Below are 21732 nucleotides of genomic sequence, written 5' to 3'. Positions count from 1 at the left end.
AATAAATCTGTTTTGCAGTTTAACTCTTTTTCAGATAAGGAACAGACCAGACCGGTGGAAGCAGTCTTGGCTCCTGGGACATACGTCTGGCTGAAAGTGACGAAAAGGAAGAATTGGGTGAGTCCAAAGTGGGAGGGACTGTACCAGGTTCTGTTGGCAATGCCTACTGCAGTCAGAGTGGCTGAGAGGACGTCCTGGGTTCATTTGATGCATTGTAAACCGGTAAAGAACTTTCAACTTGATAAAAACTTTGCGACTGATATACAATCAGACCGAGATGGCCAAAAACAAAGCGAATAGAAGTTTAGAGCAACCCCAGAGATGTTGCATAATCATTTTGTTGTGTGTACATTTATTAACTGTAATTGTGACAATTTTCCTCTTGTTGTGGTTTATCCTACAAACAACTACGCAAGTGAAAGTGAAAAGGCGTGATGAGACGTCTACAGACTGGCATCCAAATTTTAACACGTACCTAGCCATGAAACGTGTGTATGCAGAGACTATGAACATTTCAAATTGCTGGGTTTGTACAGCTATACCAACAGTATATGGAAGACTGATAATGTCCGCTGTCCCTTTGGGGATAAATGAGACTTGGGAGAATTTACTTTTCGACACAGGAACTGAGAGATCACAGGACAAAATAGCTTTATTTTTACCTGTCACACAAAAAGGAGTTGTATGTTTCTACAAAAATGACACTCTCCAGGTGGGCTGGAGCAATTGTAATATAACCATATCTTACCGATGTTATATTAAGAATAGTAATGGCAATACTTTTTGCAATACTAATTATGACTCTTATTTAAACTCATTGAAAACAACTATGAGTGACATTCAAAGAAATCCAGTTTTGTTTAAACAATTGTCAGTTATAGATCAAAAAATGTTTCATGCAGGACTGATGCATATTAGTACTAAAGTAGAAAACTGTTATTTTATTTGTGGGAAAAAGGCAAATAAATGGTTACCTGAGAATTGGTCCGGCAGTTGTTTTTTGGGTTACTTGGTTCCGGCAATAAGACATACTGCAGAATTATCTTTGGGTAAGATACGAAACGTAAGAGAAACAGCTCGAAAGCCCGAAGGTCCAGTTAAGAAACCTGTGAATCCAGTTGGGAAGATCGAAGCTGGTTGGAAAGACCATAATGCAGTAAAAGACAAAAGCGAATTGACTCGTATGGACTTGAGTGACAGTGTTATATCCTGGGCAGGAATATTACCAGCCTATGGAGCAGTCAAATCAATCTGGGAGCTGAGGAAGTTGTTGAAATGTCTCGAAGTAATGAGTAATGCAACTTTTTCCGCCCTAGAACTAGTGACTGATGAACTGAATGCAATGAGAACTGTTGTGCTACAAAATCGGATGGCTCTTGACTTCACCCTAGCGGCGAGAGGTGGTATGTGCATGCTTATCAAAGAAGAATGCTGTGCTTATATACCTGACAATTGTCACGAGATAAATAATCACCTAGAGGTAATTCAGCAAGTATCAGCCATGAGTGAACCAGGCCCAAACCCACTGATGAACTTTTTCCAGAATCTGTTTGGGGGGGTGGGGATCCATCCTAATGAACATTCTAATTGCTATTTGTGTGGGTATACTCCTAATAGGAGCATGTGTTTGCTGTGGAATTCCCTGCATGAAAAGATTAATCAAAGATTTTGTTGATGTATCTGTTACTGAAACTTTCGACCAAGATATTGAAATTGAAAGATTGATTTCAGATGACGCTTTTTCTGAAGTATAGATTGAATGACTCACCTAGCTGAAAATCCTAAGTGGAAAAGGTTAGGAGATGAAATAACACTATGCATACTTCAAAAAAAAAAAAAATAGAATAAAAAGTATTAATAGGGGGGAAATGTTAGAAAATATGTATTTAAATATATGTGAAATGCTAGTTTAGAAGCAAGGTAGTTTATAATGCATTTTATTCTATTAATCATATTACAGAAGGGATAAATTCATGTGTAAATACAAGTAGCTTCTGAAACTGCAGTGTGCTTTGACCCCTGACCCAGGCAGCTGCCAGCTCAGCAAGCTTAATGTTTATGCTTTTCATAAGTGATTATCTGCTGGGTCAGGAAATTAAATGTGTAAATCTTCCACTCCTTCCTGATGAGATAACTAGTCCTTGTAAATAATGAAATCTTCTCTTCCTGCATGAAGTAACTTGTCCTTGTGAGATAAAAACACAGCTGGTAAAGAAAGTGAAACAGTGAACAAATATGTATGTTAAAGACTGAATCTGCTATTGTATTCGAACTGACATGAAACCTTGAATAAGTAACTTTACAGAAAGACATTATGACTGACCAGCTGGATAGCAAGGCCATATTGTATCTAGAGGAAAAGTTTTTTTAAAACATACTGCATCAGCATATTAAAAGAATAGAGGCTTGTAAGCTAAAGTGATGTAGATGCCCCGTGACATATCACGTCAGTAAGGTGGGCATAGCTTCAATGTTAAACCTATATAAAATTGTGTGCTTCCTGTTTCATGTCAGACAAAATTCTGTACTTGTATGGTTTTTTGCCTCCTGTTGTACACTAGTAAACCTTTGAATCTGAACCTCCTGTGTATTGAATTATTAATTTTATTTACACACACCAAGTTTAATTTTGTATAAAATTAGAATGTATGACCTTCGAATTAAACTGATAATTTAATATTTAAGGAAACACTGACAGATAAAAATTAAGACTGTTATAAAGTAGAATAACACTAGTCAGTCCAGAAAAAAAGAAAAACAATAATTTGCATGTCCAGAACTCCAATGTTAGCAGAGTCTGCTTGTTTAAGGATCTCTTGGTCCTTGATGAGCACTGAGAAATAGTCTAGACTCACTACAATGGAATCATTAAGAGCTGGACAAGCTGTGCAATGCAAGCGGTATACCACTTGGTCAGGAGGCTGCACATACTTGGAAGCAAGCAGCCAAAGTGGAGCTTGCAAGGCTGCCATGGGGTGAGAGGAGAATACAACATCCTCCATGGCAGCAGTATGACACAGCACCAGCATCCTCAACCTCCTCACTGTCCCTGGATGTGGGTCAGATTGAGCCCAGGGAAAGCTATGGAGAGTCTGTCAGACCCAGTGAATGAGGAGCGAAGCTGGTGGAAGCTGACAGTCAGCTGCAGGAAGAAGATGTGAAAAAAAAAAGACAGTGCACCAAAGAATAAAGAATGGTCAATTAATTATTACAGCCCAATGATACAACAGTTACCAGTTTTACATATAACTGATGCAAATGGAAGTCAGACACAGTAACAGGCACACATGTACAAATGCTAAGTCAATTTGCCAAATTATCATAGATACTACATCGCTATGCACATCGACTATAAATACTAATAGAAAGTATCCCTACAGAAGAAGAAGAAAATGGTATGGTTGCCCAAATATAGTGCTATATAGAAAATAAGCATTGGTAAATATACAGTATGTACAATGCAAAAATATACAGCAGTAGTTAAAGCTTCCAGAACACAGTGGTACATGATAAGCCTACAGCTCTTTATACAACAGTAATCATGTATCGAATTACAAATAAATGTACCTGTGCAGTGTCCCTGCACTTCTCATAAGATATATGTGGCATGGGTAAAATGAGATTATGAGAAAATATGTAGTATTAGTATAGGTTTGCTTGCATAATAGCAATGGAATAGGAAAATACTTCTGTACTCCTATTGGACCTATCAAAAGCATTCGGCACTGTAACACACCCTAAGCTTTTACAACACTTAGAAAAACTTGGATGCACTCTAAGTGTAATAAAAAGAAGTTATGTCTTACTATAATGTTCCATCTGTACTGTTGATCCTCATTCAGTCATTACGTATGGGTATCGGTTCCAACCTCGGAACTGTGCCGGCCATTTTCCAAGCTCGTGTCAGCTACAAACTCTCGAGCTAAAACTCTTACCCAGAATTCCCCTCTCCCTGTTACCTCAGTTTGAGTTAGCAAATCAAAAGAAAGTAGAGGCTACCTCTGGTCAAATGACCTAATAGAACCGGATGGTGAGATCCACTAGAAGCCACAAGAGGGGGAAGGAGGGAGGGTCGTAATGACTGAACGAGGATCAACAATACAGATGGAGCGTTATGGTAAGACATAACTTCTTTATCTGATATTGTTAATCCTCGTTTATTCCTTACGTATGGGACAGAGTCCCCAGCTACCTTTATTCCTGGTAGGCTCTCATGGAAGGACATTCCTGAGCACCACAGAACCAAAAGATGCTCTTCCCCTAGAGGCCAAATCCAATTTGTAATGATTGATGATGAAGGTATGAGGGGTAGCCCAAGTTGCAGCTGCACAAATGTCATGTAAAGAAGCTCTGGCATGGAAGGCAGCAGAAGTTGCCACCGACCTTGTAGAATGAGCCTTTACGGTAGTAGGTAATGGAATATTCCGTTGTCTATAAATGAAGGTCACACAGTCTTTCAACCATTTAACCAATGTGACCTTAGCAACAGCACATCCTAATCTAGGTCCAGAATAGGCCAAAAATAACTGGTCTGATTTATGAGAGGCCTTAATCCTGTTCAAGTAGAAGCGAATTTGCCTGTGAATATCTAAGATATGTAGGCAATACTCTCCTTTGTTTGAATAGTTGGGGAAGAAAACTGGCAATGGTTTGATTAATGGACATTTCAGAGATCACTTTTGGCAGAAAGGAAGGATTAGTTCTCAATGATACTCTATCTCTATGAAAAATCAAATATGGACTCTTGATACATAAGGCTTGAAAGCTCAGAAATACGTCTGGCAGAAGTAATGCCGACCAGAAACAAGGTTTTTCATGACAAGTATTTGAGGTCGCAAGAAGAAGCTGGTTCAAAAGGTGACATAGTCAAAGCTTGTAGAACTAATGACAGGTCCCATGGTTGAGTAGGTTCTCTAAAAAGGGGTTTTAGATATTCACACCTTTTATGAAAGTCTTGCATAATTTGTGTGACATAAGAGAGGAGTCTTGGACACCATCATGGAAATTAGATATTCCAAATGAACTCTAATAGTAGAGGCCGATAGACTGGATTGAAAAAGAGTGGATAGATACTCCAGTACTATCGACACTGGTCTTGAAAAAGGATCTACCTGCTTTTCTTTTAGCCAAAAAGTAAATAATTTCCACTTGCTTAGATAAGTAATTCTGGTGGAAGACTTATGAGATGCAATAAGAATGTCACGTACTGGCAAAGAAAGATCATTCTGCCTGGCAATCAAGGGAATTGGAGGAGCCAAGCTGTGGGCATCAGGCTGTCCAAGTTGGGGTTAATCAAATTCTGTGGATGGGAGATCAACCCCAGGGTTGGATGGAGAATCCACGGTTGATCAAGCAGGTGAGGCCAAAGGAAGGGGAACCAAATCTGACGAGGCCAATATGGTGCTATGAGGATTACTTTGCTCTTCAACTGGCGGGCTTTCTTCAGAAACTGGGGAATGAGGGGGAGAGGTGGAAATGCATAAAGTAGACCCAGGGGCCAATCGTAGACTAGAGCGTCCCTGGGTGACTGTCCCGGAGGGGGTATCAGGGTGAAATAGTTACTGCATTTGTAGTTGGTCGGGGATGCAAACAGGTCACAGCAAGGAAGAACCCAGCGGTTGAAAATCTCCGCCACTATCACGGGATTCACGGACCACTTGTGAGGTTGTAGAGTACACCTGCTGAGTCTGTCTGCTATCACGTTGGAATGTGCACAATGTAGTTATATTCTTGAAACAGACAGGGTCCACATTATGGGATATGGTGTTGTTAAACTAAGGCAAAAGTTACATTGCCTTAGTAAATGTTTAGTATATATTGCAATTTGTCAACAATGCAGTCATTTTTATATTGGGAAAACAAAAAAATGCACTGAACAAGTGTATATACCAACATTATTATGATATACGCAAAACTAATTTGAGTAATGCCCTGGCTATGCACATTTTTGAATTGAGTAGTCATTCTTTCAAATTTATTGGCTTGGAGCAGATAGTGGACAAGACAAAAGGGGCGGTCCAAAAGAATTATTTTTAGAATATAGAGAGCTAATATGGCAGCTTAGGTGCAATGCATCAGCCCCTCCGGGTCTCAATGAGACCGTATCTATTACTAGTTTATTAAAATTAAGGGCCGATTTTCATATGTAAACATGTTATTGATTAGCTGTTTATGCTTTGTATATGTTTATTTTTTGTCAAAGGTATTATATACCTATTTCAAGTTTTTTAAGATAAACTTATTTAAAATATAAATATTTATTCATCAAGTTTAAAACAATATGTACTATTTATTTATGCATATATATATTTTAATAAGTTACATACTTACACAGGTCTTTTAATATTTATATTTATTTATATAAGTATTATGTATTGTAATATGCTTGTATTTAACAATTGTATTTACTTACTTAATTCTATGGAAAAGAAATGGTGTTTCACTTAAATGAACACAGGGGGAGGGTTTCTTTTGCGATCATGTGATGGGAGTACAAGTATTGAAGCAAACTAATTGTTGTAAAGGTGTTTCTGATGATGTCAAAGGCTTAAGGACGATGAAAGCACTAAAATAAAACAGTGTTTGCTGTGGATTGCTTAATTGCAAGTTCCTGCTGCATTTCTTTATATTTAATAATGGTAAGCAAATCATCCAACTTTTGTCACGAGGAACACAGATCATCAGTGTTATCAGGCTAAATATATGTAGTGTTTATTACACTGTACAAGACGTTTGTGCTTTAGCAGATCATTACTGGGATACTCATTTAAGGAATCCATATTCAGCTGTGAGTGAGTAAAAAATTCTAAAAGAAAAGAATAATCAAAATCAGTTACCACCAAATTCAAAGAGAGCTTAATCAACTTCTATGAGAAAAATCACACAAACGGTATAGAACTAAATTAAGTACAGTAAAGTCATTACTCTGATCATACAAGTTCTGAAAGTCAAACAAAAGTTGGAATTCCTTTAAATCATGTGCGAATGCGCACAATAGCTTCTGCTCACTATCGCTTGCAGTCGCACCTCTTTTTAACAGTAAAGCTCAATAAATCACAAACCAAGACAGGATTGTTTAAATAATCTCTGGACTGTCCTCTCTGCAGTCTGTTCGACTTTATAGCTGACTAGGTCCCCTTAGGATGACTACAGTTTACCTGTCTAAATCCTATCCGTTTCTAACAAACAGTGAAAATTAAAGGTAAAACACCAAAATATAAATTGAAATAAATCTTCTTGTCTACAAGTTATCCCTTCCTTCCTACAAACAGTGAAAACCGGTGGTAAGAAATAAAATATAAACTCAAATTTCTCTTGCCAGGCAACTCCACAGTCAATCACAAACCAAGACAGGAGTTTTTAGATAAGCTCTGGTCTCCTAGGGATTTCTCTCTGTCCCTCTAAAATGTCATTAGGGAGAAGAAGACACTGACTGCAAAAGAAAATCATGCTAACCATGGCAGCACCTCTTTCAGGCCATTTTAGAGTATAACAAATTTGAAAATAATAACAACCACTTACTTTGATACAGATACATTCGTAATTCAGAAAAGTTCAAGATGTGCTGAAAAACATTTTTTTTTGTTCCAGTTTTTTAGGTGTGGTTCTCCTTTAAGTGATAATGTAATAAAGGTCTTAAAAAAAGTACAGCATTCCCACCAGTTGATGCAAACAGGCTCCCAATATGCTAACACCATACCATTCAAACTCACTGTCAGAAATCTGGACAAAGCCTGACAAAATGGTGGAACAAAGGCACAAAAATAGGAACATATTTTAAATGCTGCTCTTATAAATTTAGAAAGTTGCTAGAGTAACAAGGTTTGTTTTAACATACATTTTTAAATTACTTGAAATCTGAAACTCAAACATAGGCCATTATTTAATAACTTCAATCCTCATATCATCAGAGTGATTTATCAGAAAACCACAGATTTTATGAGGGACAGACCAAGAATATGAGCCACTATGTTACATAACTACATTCTACACTTCAATCCATGCATCCATTTACTGATACCACAGAAATAATAACAGAAATGCTGGATTAGTTTTTACTTCTACGGAATCAAGCATATATAATTTTTTTACTTTGTACTTACACAGTCCACTATCATCTTCCCTAGCTCCTTGGCACCAAACACCGTTTTGGCCAGCTCCCATGGGTTGGAGGGTCGAAAGACATCAACTGAGCTGACCTGGACTTGAGGAGGTTTTCCTGTCCCAAGAGAGACAACCACTCCCAACTTTTTGACTTCATGACTTCGGTCCTACAAAGAGAAGCTGTTAACAGTCAGTACTCAGCCCATTATGTTGGGATATCCCTACATTATATACACCTGTATACAGAAAAAAAAAAAAAAAAGCTGAAACTTAAAATAATAAGGAAGTGAGTAGCAAGTGAAGACCATGTAAATTTTTAGTTAAACTAATTTAAATTATACAGTAACTTAATTCAATCACACTCAACCACAAGCATGTGAAAGCTGCAGTTTCCAGAATATGACAACTGAAATTAACACATTTTTTTGTTAAAAGGAGGAACACTTCCAAGTGAGTCACCTTTTTCATTCAGACTAGAGTCTTGGTGAGATCAAAAGACTGCTATGTCACTCACTGAGGAAGATCAATGCAGTATGTATCAAAGTTCTGTATAATGAAATACTTAAATAAGAAGAGAGGAACTTTACTAAACTATGATAAAATAACTAAGTGCCACCATAATTACCTATTTATTTCTTACAAACAGAGAACTTGCAAGCCACATTATAACCTAGTAAAAATATGTTTTACTAAACTTTCTGAACAAAAGAAACAATATAAATATTCAGGTAACTGGAATTCACTATGTAACTGAATTGTTACACAAAATTATGGTTTTGATTTAAATACTACGCAGCAAGCAGACAACTGGGGGGGGGGGCAGGTAAAGAAAATCTGCAGCACATCAGAAGCTACTTCAATAATTATAAAAAAATCAGCAACCCATTTAAAGAAATAAATAACTTTTACATATATAAATTTTATCTGTGTAGGTGCACTTGACCACATGCAGTTTTCTATCATGATGAAAGTACAGTTGCATAAGTACACTTACCATAACAGTAGCTATTTGAATGATCACTGCTGCAGCAGCCTTAGCTATATGGGCTATATCCCGCCAAGGATGTAACAGCCGGCCGAGTTCCAAAGCTTCAGGGCTTCCTTCCATGATCCCAAACCATTAGTCAGCTAAAGCTGGGATTATTAAAAAGACAGGTTTGGGCACCAAGCCCTTCAAAGTTTTCATGCCAACAGACAGGGAGGCTGAGCCCTGAAAGGCCAATGCTATGAACAACAGAAAAAAATGTTTACACCTTGGCATAAACAACACACAAAAAACAAAAAAACAAGATGGGATAGGTGGAGGGAAGGAGTGTTTTCTGCAGCAGTGATTATTCAAACATCTACTGCTAATGGTAAGTTTGCTTAAACAATTGTACTACATTCATCTCATTAATCACTGCTGCAGTACCCCCAGCTATATGGGTAGAATACCCTAGCTTACTTCATCTGAAAAGTGGAAGGGGTGGGGTTGTCCATGAGCCCCTGGAGAATGGCCCTAGCAAAACCTGATCTAGACCTACAGAAAGACTCAAGCTTGCAAAGCCTTGTAAATGTATGAATGGAGGGACCAAGTTGCTGCTTCTAAAATCCAGTCCTTTCCAAAAGACAAGACCCTGGTAGAGTGGGTGCCCTCACCCTGGCTGGAATAGTTTTGTTGTGTGTTAAAGAATGGGAACTTAATCTACGAGGGAAAAGAGCAAGTAGTTAAGGAATAAATAAGCAAAACACTACAAAGGGAATCAGTACAGTTTATTAGCTTATGAACAGATTGAACACATTATAGCTGAGTGCATCTAGTTTTATACACACAGTTCTGCCTTTCTAATTTACATTGTCCAATAAAAAAAATGCTTACTGTCAAAGTATGTATTTTAATTTTGTCCTTTAATGGCTTACTGTCATTTACATCTTTTTAAGAATGTCACTGTAATGTCACGTTATGATCTATTTTTGGAAATCTTAAGAGCATCAGTATAGCCACATTCTATTTTGGTAGCACTTAGTTTTAAACAAGTATGTTGCCCAAAGCATTTCATTCCTCTCATTTATCTAGTTTTTATATGACATCAGTCACTCATTTTGTTTGTTTTACTTGGAGAAGAAATTAGATTATCTGTCTAGTTGTGCTACACTAACTAAAAAATAATAAGAATTCAGTAGTGTCACATGTAATATGGACTTGCAACAGAAATGTATAGAATACAACAGCTGACGTACATGTATTATGTTCAGAGTTTGATGCAACCAAACACCTGTTTGAGTGAATTTGCTTCTCTCTGCTAGTGCCTTGTATTTTATACAGTGCATAGAACTTTCCTCTGCCTTTCAAGATGTGTTTCTGTCCTATGCATACACACAGTTGCAATTATCCATGATCTATATACATACTTTGTATATACATGTTTAGAAATATCTCCTGACAGAAAATTACAGGTTAAAATACATGTCTCTCATACATATATCTTTGTGATGTTTTTTCTAACAGAACATTCAAGGTTTTCTACTATGATGTAGGCAGTATTACTTAAGCTAAATACAATGTTAGCTTTATTGTCCTTACATTCTCAAAGGAACTTTCCTCCTTAGCAAAGGAGCAACATAAAATGACAGTCAATCCTTGTACACCCACAGATTAGCAGTCTCTTTAAAGACAGGAAAGTTCTGAAGGTCTTGCCACCCAAACTTGACTTTTTAGTCAACTCAACTTGAGCTAATGGTTTGGGCACTTGGAAGGTATCACATCTGATGGGACAGAGTTCCCAGTTATGTGAATCTGGGTGGCTCTCATGGCAGGATATTCTGGAGTACTGCAGAATCAAAAGCAGCCCTGCTTCTGGAGATCAAATCCAATTTGTAATGAACAATAAAGGTATAAGCATTGTAAGTTGCTGCAGCACAAATGTCATCAATGGAAGCTCTGGACTAAAAAGCAGAAGTAGCAGTCATGGATCTAGTAGAGTGGATTTAAAAGGTCTGGGCAAGGAAAGACCTCAATGACTGCAACATGTGATATGCAATCTGCTAACCATTTTATTAAGGTAACGTTGGAAACTGGTTTTCCCAATCTGTTGGAGGCAAAGGGGATGATCAACTGATCTAAAGTATTTTGTTCTTATGGAGGTAAACATGGAGTTGTCTATATCTAAAAGATGAAGCATGTATTCACCTTTGCTGGAGAAGTTGTGAAAGAAAACAGGTAAAGTGATGACCTGGTTAATGTTCGCCTAAAAAGCTACACTGGGCAGGAAAGAAAGATTAGTTTTGTAAGGTAACCCTATCTTTATGGAAAACCAAATAAAGGAATTTTGGGAACAGTGTTTGGAGTTCAGATATTTGTCTTGCTGAGGTAATAGCCACTAGAAAGGTTGTTTAAAAGAAAGAAACTTGAGGTCAGATTTGGCTGATGGCCCAAAGGGGCTCTGAGTTAAACTTTGTACTTACAGCATTAGATCCAGGGTGGAATAGAGTCATTAACTGGGGGACTAAGCAAAATAAATGCCTTTAAGGAAGCTTTCCATAATTTGGATGAAGCTAGAGGAGAAGCATTGTATCCGGTATGATAATTTGAGATGGGTGCTAACTGAACTTTAATGGTTAAAAATAAATAAATAAATAAAATAGCCCCCTCTTGAAAAACATGCTAGGAAATCCAGGACATGGGAATAGGGGCAAGTAAAGGGATCCAATTCTCTCTGAAGGACTCAACATGAAAAACTTTTCCATTTACTCTCGCAAATCTTCCTGGTGGAGGTTTTCTGGGATGATGATAATATATGATGGACCAGGGAGGAAAGCCTAGGCTGTCTAATTACAAGAGGAATTGGAGAAACCATACAGTTAATTTGAGGTCTGCAAAGTCCAGGTGTGCTACCCTTGTAGGATGAGAGATCAGATCTGGACTGGGGTCCAGTATCCAAGATGGGCATGAAAGATGAGACCAAAAAAGGGGAACCACACTTGACGAGGCCAAAATGGTGGAATAAGGATAACCTTTGCTCTTCAACCAAAGTGCTTTCTGTAGAAATTTGGAGAGTAAAGGTATAAGCATAAAGGAGAATGGAGGGCCAAATGTGGACTAGAGCATCTCTCAGTGACTCCCCTGGGGGGGGGGGATCAGGGCAAAGAAAGTACAGTTGTGTACACTTACCATAAATGTAGATGTTCGAGTGTATTCACTGTTGCAGTCATTACATTTGGGTTATCTGCTTGCAAGTAGCCCTCAGTTGGCCTGACTAACAAAGTCTTGGGTCCTGTGTTGGTTGCTGTCTCTTCTTCTGTGACGTCAGGTCGTCAGGGGTATAAAACATTACGCCGACGTCATTACATCAGGTTTTTCTTGCCCCAGATGTCAGGTGCCCCCTAATGGGAAGCAATTAAATCTATAAATATACAAGGTTATACCTCAAACTAAAAAGCAAATACACCAAAAAGCTTTTAAGCATTGAAAAGGAGAGAAGAGGTATAGCCAGATAAAGTCATGGGGCTGGAGGGAGGGTAACCAGGACTGCAACAGTGAATACACTCGAACATCTACATTCATGGTAAGTGTACACAAATGTACAATGTTCTTCGTGTTTCACTGTTGCAGTCATTACATGTTGGTAGATTCCCAAAGCTAAGGATGGGAGGAGGAATTTAGATAGCATTAGAACCAGCTATAAGGCCCTGCAAAACTGCAGTGGCAAAGCCAGCTCTGGATTTAGAGAAAATTGGCAAATGGTAATGCTTGGTGAAAGTATGTACAGAACTCCAGGTAGCAGCTTCTAGGATGTTCCTGGTAGGTACGCCTCTGAGAAAGGCTGTAGAGGTAGATGCAGCCCTGGTTGAGTGGGATCTGAACACCTGTGGGATAAGTTTTCCATGGTGCTTATTGCAGAAGTGAATGCAATGGCCTATCCATTTGGAGATAGTTCGCTTTGAAATTGCCTTCCCCTCTGTCCCTGCAGCAAATGCCACCAGCAGTTGTTCAGATTTCCTTTGAGGTTTAGACCTGTCCATGTAGAATCTAAGATGTCTGTGCACATCTAAGGAGTGCAGTATCCATTTACCTTTGTTCTGTGGATTAGGAAAGAAGGTAGGCAAATGAATGGACTGATTAAAGGCCACACTGAATACCACCTTTGGCATGAAAGAGGGATTGGTCCTGAGGGATACCCTTTCGGCATGAAAGATGATCAAAAGCTCCAATGCCATAAGGGCCTGTAATTCAGATACCCTTCTTGCTGAAGTGATGCTAAAAGGGAAGCTGTTTTCCAAGAAAGAAATTTTAAATCTGCAGTAGCAGCTGGCTCGAAAGGAGAAAGGGTGAGTTTCTCCAATACAAAGTTAAGGTTCCAGGCTGGAGTTGGAGCTCTCTTGGGTGGTCTTAAATTTTTGGCCCCTCTGAGGAACTGCTTAGGCCATGGAAGAGAGAAGAGGGGAGGTTCTGTGTTATAATGAGCTGAAATGGCTGAGGCGTGAATTTTTATTGAGGAAAAAGACAGGCCCTTGTGAAGCATCTCAGTTAAGTATTGTAAAATCTGAGGTAAATTGGGCACTGCTGTGCTCATCCCTTGAGACTGGTTCCAGGGACAGAATCTTTTCCATTTTTCAGCATAAGATTTTCTAGTACTAGGCCTCCTTGCCTCTAAAATGACGTCCATCGCTGGTTTACTGAGGGATGGTAAAGGAGAGCTTAGGTAATTAGCCATGCTGCTAGGTTCAGTGTTTGAAGCGGAGGGTGCCGAATCTGGTTCTCCTGCTGAGACAGCAGGGTAGGAGTCTGAGGCAGGTGCCATGGGGCCGACAGTGACACGCTGCACAGGAGGGGGTACCAGTGTTGGCGTGGCCAGGCTGGTGCAATCAAAATCATCCTTGGTTTGTCTTGTTTGATCTTTAGTAGTACTTTGGAGAGCAGAGGCATGGAGGAAAGGCATAAACTGGTTTTTCCAGCTGAAGGACAGAGCATCCACTTTCCAAGCTTGTCTGTGGGGAGTCCTTGCACAAAATTTTTCCAATTGATAGTTCTGAGTGGAGGCAAACAGGTCTATATCTGGGCTCCCCCATTTGCTTGTCAACAAGTTGAAAATCCTTGGTTCCAGTTTCCACTCGTTTGGGTCCATGAGGGTTCTGCTTAGTCCATCTGCCAGTGTATTTAGTTTTCCTGGCAGGAATTGAGCTTGTAGATGTACTTGGTAGCTGAAGGCTGTGTTCCACAACGTCATGGCTAGTCTGCAGAGGGGGTAAGAATATGTACCCCCCTGCTTGTTTATGTACCACATAACACTGGTGTTGTCCGTCTTTACAATTAACTGTCCTGGAAGAATGTGGTCCTTGAAGGCTGTCAGAGCATTCTGTACAGCTAACATTGCTTTATGATTGATGTGAAGGTGCATTTGAATTGGGTTCCATTTGCCCTGAATGCACTTCCCTGCCAGGTGCACTCCCCATGCATAGTCTGATGCGTCTGTTGTTAGGGTTTGGGCGGCAGGGGGTAGTGTGAATGGTAGTCCCTTGTTTTGGTGGCAGGCCTCTGCCCACCAAAGGAACTCTAGGCATAGACAAGGAATGACAGGAATCATTGCTTCTAGATCCTGAAAATGTTGACACCACAGGCTTTTTAGATACCATTGTAGTTTCCTCATATGCAGTCTTGCATATGGAATCAGAAGACTGCAGGAGGCCATGAACCCCAAGGCTTGTAGTATTTGCCTTGCAGACAGCAGAGTTTTTGTGACCACTTGTCTGAAGTAGGTTGTCAAGTGAATTTGTTTCTCTGGCGTGAGGAAAGCCATCTGGGAAGTTGTATTCAAGCTTGCTCCCAGGAATATAATTTGTTGACAGGGTACCAGGTGTGATTTCTTTTCATTTATGGTGTATCTCAGACAAGTTAACACCCTCTGTACAAAAGCCAGATGATTCAAAAGTATGTACTGGGTTTTCTGCCTGAATTAGACAATCGTCCAGGTATTGGTATATTTGAATATTTCTTTGCCTGCAAAATGCAATGACTGGAGCTAGGCACTTTGTGAATACCCTGGGCGCAGTAGATAAGCCAAAGGGCAGTGCAGAGAACTGATAGTGTGTGTAGCCTGCTTTGAAGCATAGGTATCTTCTGCAAGGCTCCCTGATTGGGATGTGCAGGTATGCTTCCTTTAAATTTAGTGTTGCCAACCAGGCATCTTTGCTTAGCATAGGAAGCAACTGGTGAAGAGTCAGCATCTTGAATTTTGGAATCACCAAAAAGGTATTTAAATTAGGCAGGTCCATGATAGGACACCATGAATTGTCTTTTCTGGGTACCAGGAAAAATCTGGAGTAGAAACCTTGTCCCTTTTTCTCTTCTGGTACCAACTGAATACCCCCTATGCTTAAGAGAGAGTACTTGCTTTTGGGCCTCTGCCCACTGCTTTGGAGGTAGATCTGGCCAACTGCTTGGAGTTGGTGACGTGTGGAAGTGAAATCTGTATCCTTGGGACATTATATTTACAACCCATTTGTCCTGGGTAATGAGTCCCCAGTTCTTTGCATGAAGTGCAATCATTCCTCCCAAAGGGGCAGTCAGTTGAGAAGTGCTTGGAAGTTTTAAAAAGAAGTCATTGAGACAGGTTACCATAGGGGAGAGTTTTATTACTCCTAAATTTGGAAGTGGAGGCCCCCCACTGCGTAGTCCTGTGCACCCCCTGGGACTGAAGCTTGGGTGCTCTGCTGGATCTGGGTTTGGACTGAGAAGGTCTGGAAGAGGCAGGAAAGGACCAATTCTTAGAAGGCCAATGCCTACTAAATCTTGGAGGTTGTACTTGTAAAAAGCATTTAACAGTTTGCATAGATTTAGCTTTTACCTCCATCTTTTTAAGAACTTCTGCCTTGTTGCCAAACAGGTGGCCCCGATTTAAGGGAGCATCCAATAATTTCGCTTAAACATGATCTGGCAAGGATTGCTCCTTAAGCCAATCATGCCTTCTAAGTACAGACCCAGTTACCGCAGCCCTGCAAGATGCCTCTAGTGAATCAAAACCACACTGCAATGTATGTTTACCAACTTGTTCAGCAGAATGCATAAAATCCTGTAAATCCTTGTTTTCAGCACAATCAGGAGTCAACATCATTTTCTGTTTAAGCAATCCAATAATATGCAGCTAATACTTTAACATATCAAACTGGCAATTCAAGGCCCTAATGGCCAAAGTTGCAGAAGTGTATACCTTATTACTCCATCTATCCAGCGCCCTGGAGTCTCCATCAGAGGGGGTAGGATTTTTGGCAGTAGTAGCTTTACTGCCCTTGGATCCCTGTGAAAAGGTTTCAGGATCCGCAGTAGGATTTTTGAAAAGGAACTTGTGAGAGTCAGGAACCCTGTAATATCTATCAGGTTTTCTGGAAGCAGGAGGTAAAGAGTCAGGGGCCATGCTAGATTCCGAAAAGGCATCATCAACAATGTCCAGTACAGGAGGTATAGCTAAAGGCCTGTGCTGGGGCAGGAGTAAGAAATCCCTAAGCCTCTTTTTAGAATCAGAGAAATCCTGACTTTCCCAACAAAAAAGCTCCCTGAGAGTATACAAGGTTTCACCAAAAGAGAAATCCTCTCGGGGGGGAAGCAGAGGGAATAGAGTCCTCAGCATCAGATTCATAGGTAGATAAGGGTAAATCCTGGTCATCAGAGGAAACAGAAATTAGAATCCTGGTCAGAAGTATCATAAGCAAACTCAGTCCTTGGTCTCTTAGAGGGGGAAGGTTGGCTTCCCCTGATTAAAGTAATAAGGTCTTCAGTCATTCTTATCATTTGTTCTTTAGGCATAGAGGCCTGACCATGCAGTCTGGGCGTCAATTTTCTAGGCATGGTTTGAGTTTTAGGCCCTGAAGAAGAAGATGCTGCCAGTTTAATATGCAAGTCAGTAGGCCCGAATACACCCTCTGAAGCCAGTGTCTGCACAGCGGCTCCGGACCCATCCAAGGTAGACAAATCCACAGGTTACGCAGTTGAAGCATCTCGCGGCATACCGGACTCCGAATGGGTCTCAGTAGAGGCCTGCGAATCTGAAGTAGCGGGTATCAGGGGCTGTAAAAGCATCTCACTGAGCACCAGCGAACTGGGCAGGCTATCTCTGTCTTTATCTTTGCGTTTCTTCGGAATGTCGGTAGTCGGATGGCTTACCGAAGACATATCAGGATAATTGAACCGAGCACCAAAAAATGTAGAAGCGCAAATATACTGACAGCGGATAGTTTGTGGTTTAAATAAGGCAAAAAAACTGACAGCAAGGTACGTCATGGTCAGGGCCTAGGCAAGGAATACAGTACGAATGAAAATCTTTATGAGGTATTTGCTTTCCACAAGAAATGCAATTATTTACTTTTACTGACATCGGTTTAGAGCAAGAAAAAGTTTCCCCAACGAGGTACTTAGCTTTTAGTTGAGGACTTCGGTTCTGAAACTCGAAAAGGAAAATTTCAGGAGTCGGACGACTGGCACTTGCTCTTGCGAACTGTTTCTGCTTCGGGCACCGCACGGCAAGAAAGACAGATATAATGACGTCGGCTGCATGTTTTATACCCCTGACGACCTGATGTCACAGAAGAAGAGACAGCAACCGACGCAGGACCCAAGACTTTGTTAATCAGGCCGACTGAGGGCTACTTGCAAGCAGATAACCTGAATGTAATGACTGCAACAGTGAAACACGAAGAACATCTTGATGCACTTGTTGCTGTGGGGAGAGGCAAACAGATCACTGCAAGCTTGACTCCATCAACAGAAAATACTCTCCACCAATAACTGACAGACCACTAGTGAGAGATCAGAATGGACATGCTGAGTTTGTCCTCTAGCAGGCTGGGTTTCCATGGAATGTGCACTGCCATAAGAAAACAGACGGAGATCACCCACTGTCTGATGGGGATGGGATCAGGTTCCTATGTGTTTGTTAATGTACCAAACCACAGACATGTTTGTTTGGATAGCAAACATCCCTAGAGGGAGGAAGTCCTGAAAGACCTGCAATGTTAACAGGACTGCCCTCGTAACCAGAACACTGATATGCAAATTGATCTCTACTAGGGACCACTTGCCTTGGACTATCTGACCCAAGAAATGCCCCTTCTCCCAACTGGAAAGCATCCATGGTCACTGTGGATACAGGGGGGTGGAAACACAAAGAGACAGCCCTGATAAACATCAATGGATTATACCCACCAAAGCAGGTAACTTCTGCAAACCTGAGTGAGCTTTATTGGTTAGGACAGTAGATGTTAAAGAATTGAGCCATCTGGACTATGGTTATAGCAGCCGCCATAGAACCTAAAGCCCAGAGGACCAGTCTTGCTGGGGGAGAGAGGTGCTGAAGAATCTGTCTCACTTGAAACCATCTAGATTGTATTCTGTTTGATGGAAGAAATGCTAGATGACTGGTGGTGTCCAGGTGGTCAATTATGAATTCCAAGACTTGGTCAAGATGTAGATGAGACTTGGCATAGCTGATTTTGATGCCTAAAGACTGACATACTTGCAGCAGGTAGTCCCTGGCTTTCTCCAAGAGAGTTGTTGGGGTGGTGAGAAGCTAGCAGTCTAGGTATGGCAACACTCTGAATTTGAACAGCCTCAGGTGAGCTGCTACCACTCCAATATACTTGAACATCGAGGGAGCTGTGGTGAGGCTAAAGGGCAGTGCTCTGAACTGATAGTGACTGGCTCCGGCTGAAAGTGCAGATATCCTCAGGAGCATCTGTTCATTTTGATGTGATAGTATGTGTCCTGAAGATCACATCCAATCATCATTTTGTAGAAACTGCAGAATGGACTGAAGTTCTTTATAAACTGACTAAAATTGCCGAGATCCAGAATGGGTCTCAGTCCTCTGTTTTCTCCGGCACTAAAAAGAACCTTGATTAAGTTCAGAATCCTCTCTGGTCTGGCGGGACCTCTTGGATGACTTTTCTGTCTACCAGTTTTTGAATTTCTAAGACTGATAACTCCTGCTGACCGGGTGGAATGTCTAGCAGTCTTTTCCATTTGGGTGGTAGGACTTGCAAAAAAGGAATGAAATACCTGGTGGATATAAATTTTTACACCTAGGTGTTGTATGTAATCGATGCCCAGGTTTCTGGGTGTAGAGACAAGGACCCCCCCCCCCGACTGCCTCCAGAGAAGAGCAGTCAGGCAACCCTTCAAGAGTGCAGGAAGGGTTTATCTGAGAAGGTATCTCGAAACCCTTGGGTTTCGGGGTCTCTTCTGCTGTGAGGGTTGCGTCTTCCATTGGAACTCCCTCCCCACCACCTCTGGGAGCAATTTCCCCATGTGAGTCCTGGAAAGGACCTTGTGACTTGCAGAACTACATCTTTTTACCTCTGCACTGATTCCTGAAAAAGGATCTCTGTGGAGTAGAAAAACATATTCCCATGGCAGACATGATCTTCTCATCTTGCTCACTCTGGGAGAGCATTTTTTTTTTTAACTGTAAGGTCAAACAAGGAAGATCCATATTGACAAATGAAGACTTCAGGAGCTCTACAAAATTGCATAAGCACATCCAAGCATGTCTCTGAATGGCTATACCTGAACGTGCTGCCCATGCGGTATCTCCAGCTGTGCTACAGATCAACCTCATGGACAGGTTTGGAGAATTCTTTAATCACATCTCTCTGCAATCTAGTGAAGTTCCCAAACAATTCAGTGACCAAACAGCAAATGACAATGAGGTGTAAACAAGCTTTCCAGATCTGTCTTAACACCCAGGACTTTCTGTTAGGGTATGGACAGAAAAGTTTTATTCTGACAGCTCTTTTTACATGGCTGTTGTTGCAACCATGGCATCTACAGGAACTCTCTTATCCTAGTAGGGCCCGTCTTTAGGAGAGCTGACAAAATTTGTTGGGGCAACAAGGAATGGACTCGATCTGGTTCCTTTCATGTCAGATCTATAAGGTCATCAGCCGGGGGTAGGTAAACCAAAAATTAGATGGTCTGGACCCAAAGGGTTCCAGGAACACAAACACCTTTTGGGAATGGGATCTGAAGACCATCCACCCTTCTGGCAAAGTATCTCCAGAATGTCTCTAAAGGAGATTTTCTGGTGGAGATCTTGGGAGACCCCTCCCCTTCACCGAAGTCAATGTCTTTGGTGAGAGATTCCTGAGTGGAATCTATGTGCCTCCTTTTGCACAACCTCTTCCGGGGAACCTTGTCAGTAGGCTGATCTGGAAAGGTGTCGGAAGAGAGAGGAAGTTCCTGAAGAGGAATTGCCTGGATGCTTGAGCTGGCTGGACGGTGGTAGTGGGGCAGGATCCAAAGAAATAAGAGTAGACTGGACCCTTAGATGACAGAAAACTCTCTCCATGACCTCAAAGGCAGAAGAGCCAGGTGAAGCAGAGGCCAGCCACACTGGAGTTGAAGCCCCAGTTGCTGCCAAGCCTCAACTCTGCCCAGGCTCCTTCCATGAGGGAGGGGTCAGAACTGAGCTGTCCAGCATGGAAGCTCTGAGGAGAATGGACAGATATGACAACTTCTGAGTCAAATCTATCCCCTCGGATCCAGTGCTGAATCTTCGGCTCCAAGACACGTCCTAATCTAAGGGGGATTGGTTGGCGCAGAATGAGTCAAGAACGTAGTTGGAGTCATTTTTGGATCTGGCACATTGATCATTGGATGGATTGGAGAAGGAGAAATAAGAGAATGAGTAGTAGTTCAGAGGCACATGGAGCTGATGGGATACAGAGGCGATAACACCCCCATCTGAATCTGAGCCCTGAGAAACTTCCTCGTCTGTTTCAGATAGGCTCTGGGAGGACCTGACAGAGGACAAGGTGGATGTGGGATGTGGCATCCTCCTTTTTGTTTCTTGGAGAAAAGTTGAAGGGAGCTGTGAGGTAATGTGTTCCAGACATAAATGAGGGAATCAGAGATTTAACTGTCCTCACAGTCAGATCTGAAGGTGTTGGATGTCCTACGTTGAAGAGAGAACATTTGGCTTGGATAAAGAGGTGTTTTTTAAGGTGCAGTCTGAATTTGGACTGTTGATTTCCTTTAGGTCGCTGGTGAGCTCTTACCAAAGAGTACATGCCTGTGACAAGAATACATGTGCAGTGCTGAGGACTTTGATTCTAGGAGTGATGAGAATTGTTGTGGCTAGTGATTAGTGTCTTAGGTTGTATGAGGATGTTTTTTCATCATTTTTAGCTGCAAGGGGAGGAAATGTCTGGAACTGGAGTAGTCTGCAGAGTTTGGGATCCCAACCAAGTTCTCCTGGGTTACTTGAAATTGGGCCTGGAACTAGTTTTGCAACAGTTCTGTGTACCCTGATGACACTACTCTTTTTACCCAGCTTCCTGTTGTGATTTAAAACTGCTGACTTGTAAAAGGGGAAAAGTTATTTATAAGGCTTTTGGGGGGGGGGGCTCCCACCCCCTGCTGGGCTTACTGGTCACTACAGTCACCCTCTTACTCACCCACCATACTGACCATATAGCTAGATTAGACTACAATATACAGTTACCTTAGTGTTCAGATTTAATTAATATACATCTACTATTGTCTTGGACAAATATTTTAACCTAGTAACGAAAAAAAATATTTTATTTTTGTATTCTTCCCTGACACACATTGCACTCCTGGTCAACAGGGAAGGTTTGCAAACTAGTGTATCCTCTATTGCA

General features: G+C 41.0%; 1 protein-coding gene across 4 annotated transcripts in view; it reads right to left on the bottom strand.

Annotated features, from left to right (window-relative positions):
- The window catches only part of PLA2G6 (phospholipase A2 group VI), a 1377288-nt gene that overhangs the window by 284191 nt on the left and 1071365 nt on the right, over window positions 1-21732 (bottom strand). For all 4 annotated transcript variants that reach the window (XM_044068476.1, XM_044068486.1, XM_044068491.1 and 1 more), the window contains one exon: window positions 8103-8270. In XM_044068476.1, the coding sequence (XP_043924411.1) occupies window positions 8103-8270 (168 nt within the window). The remainder of the gene's footprint in view (window positions 1-8102; window positions 8271-21732) is intronic.

This window comes from Protopterus annectens, chromosome 1.part0 (genome assembly GCF_019279795.1).
Source record: "Protopterus annectens isolate FY-2018-M chromosome 1.part0, PAN1.0, whole genome shotgun sequence".
Lineage (NCBI taxonomy): Eukaryota > Metazoa > Chordata > Ceratodontiformes > Protopteridae > Protopterus > Protopterus annectens.
The sequence above is the reverse complement of the archived record's forward strand: the minus strand, read 5'-3'. Positions and strand labels throughout refer to the sequence as shown.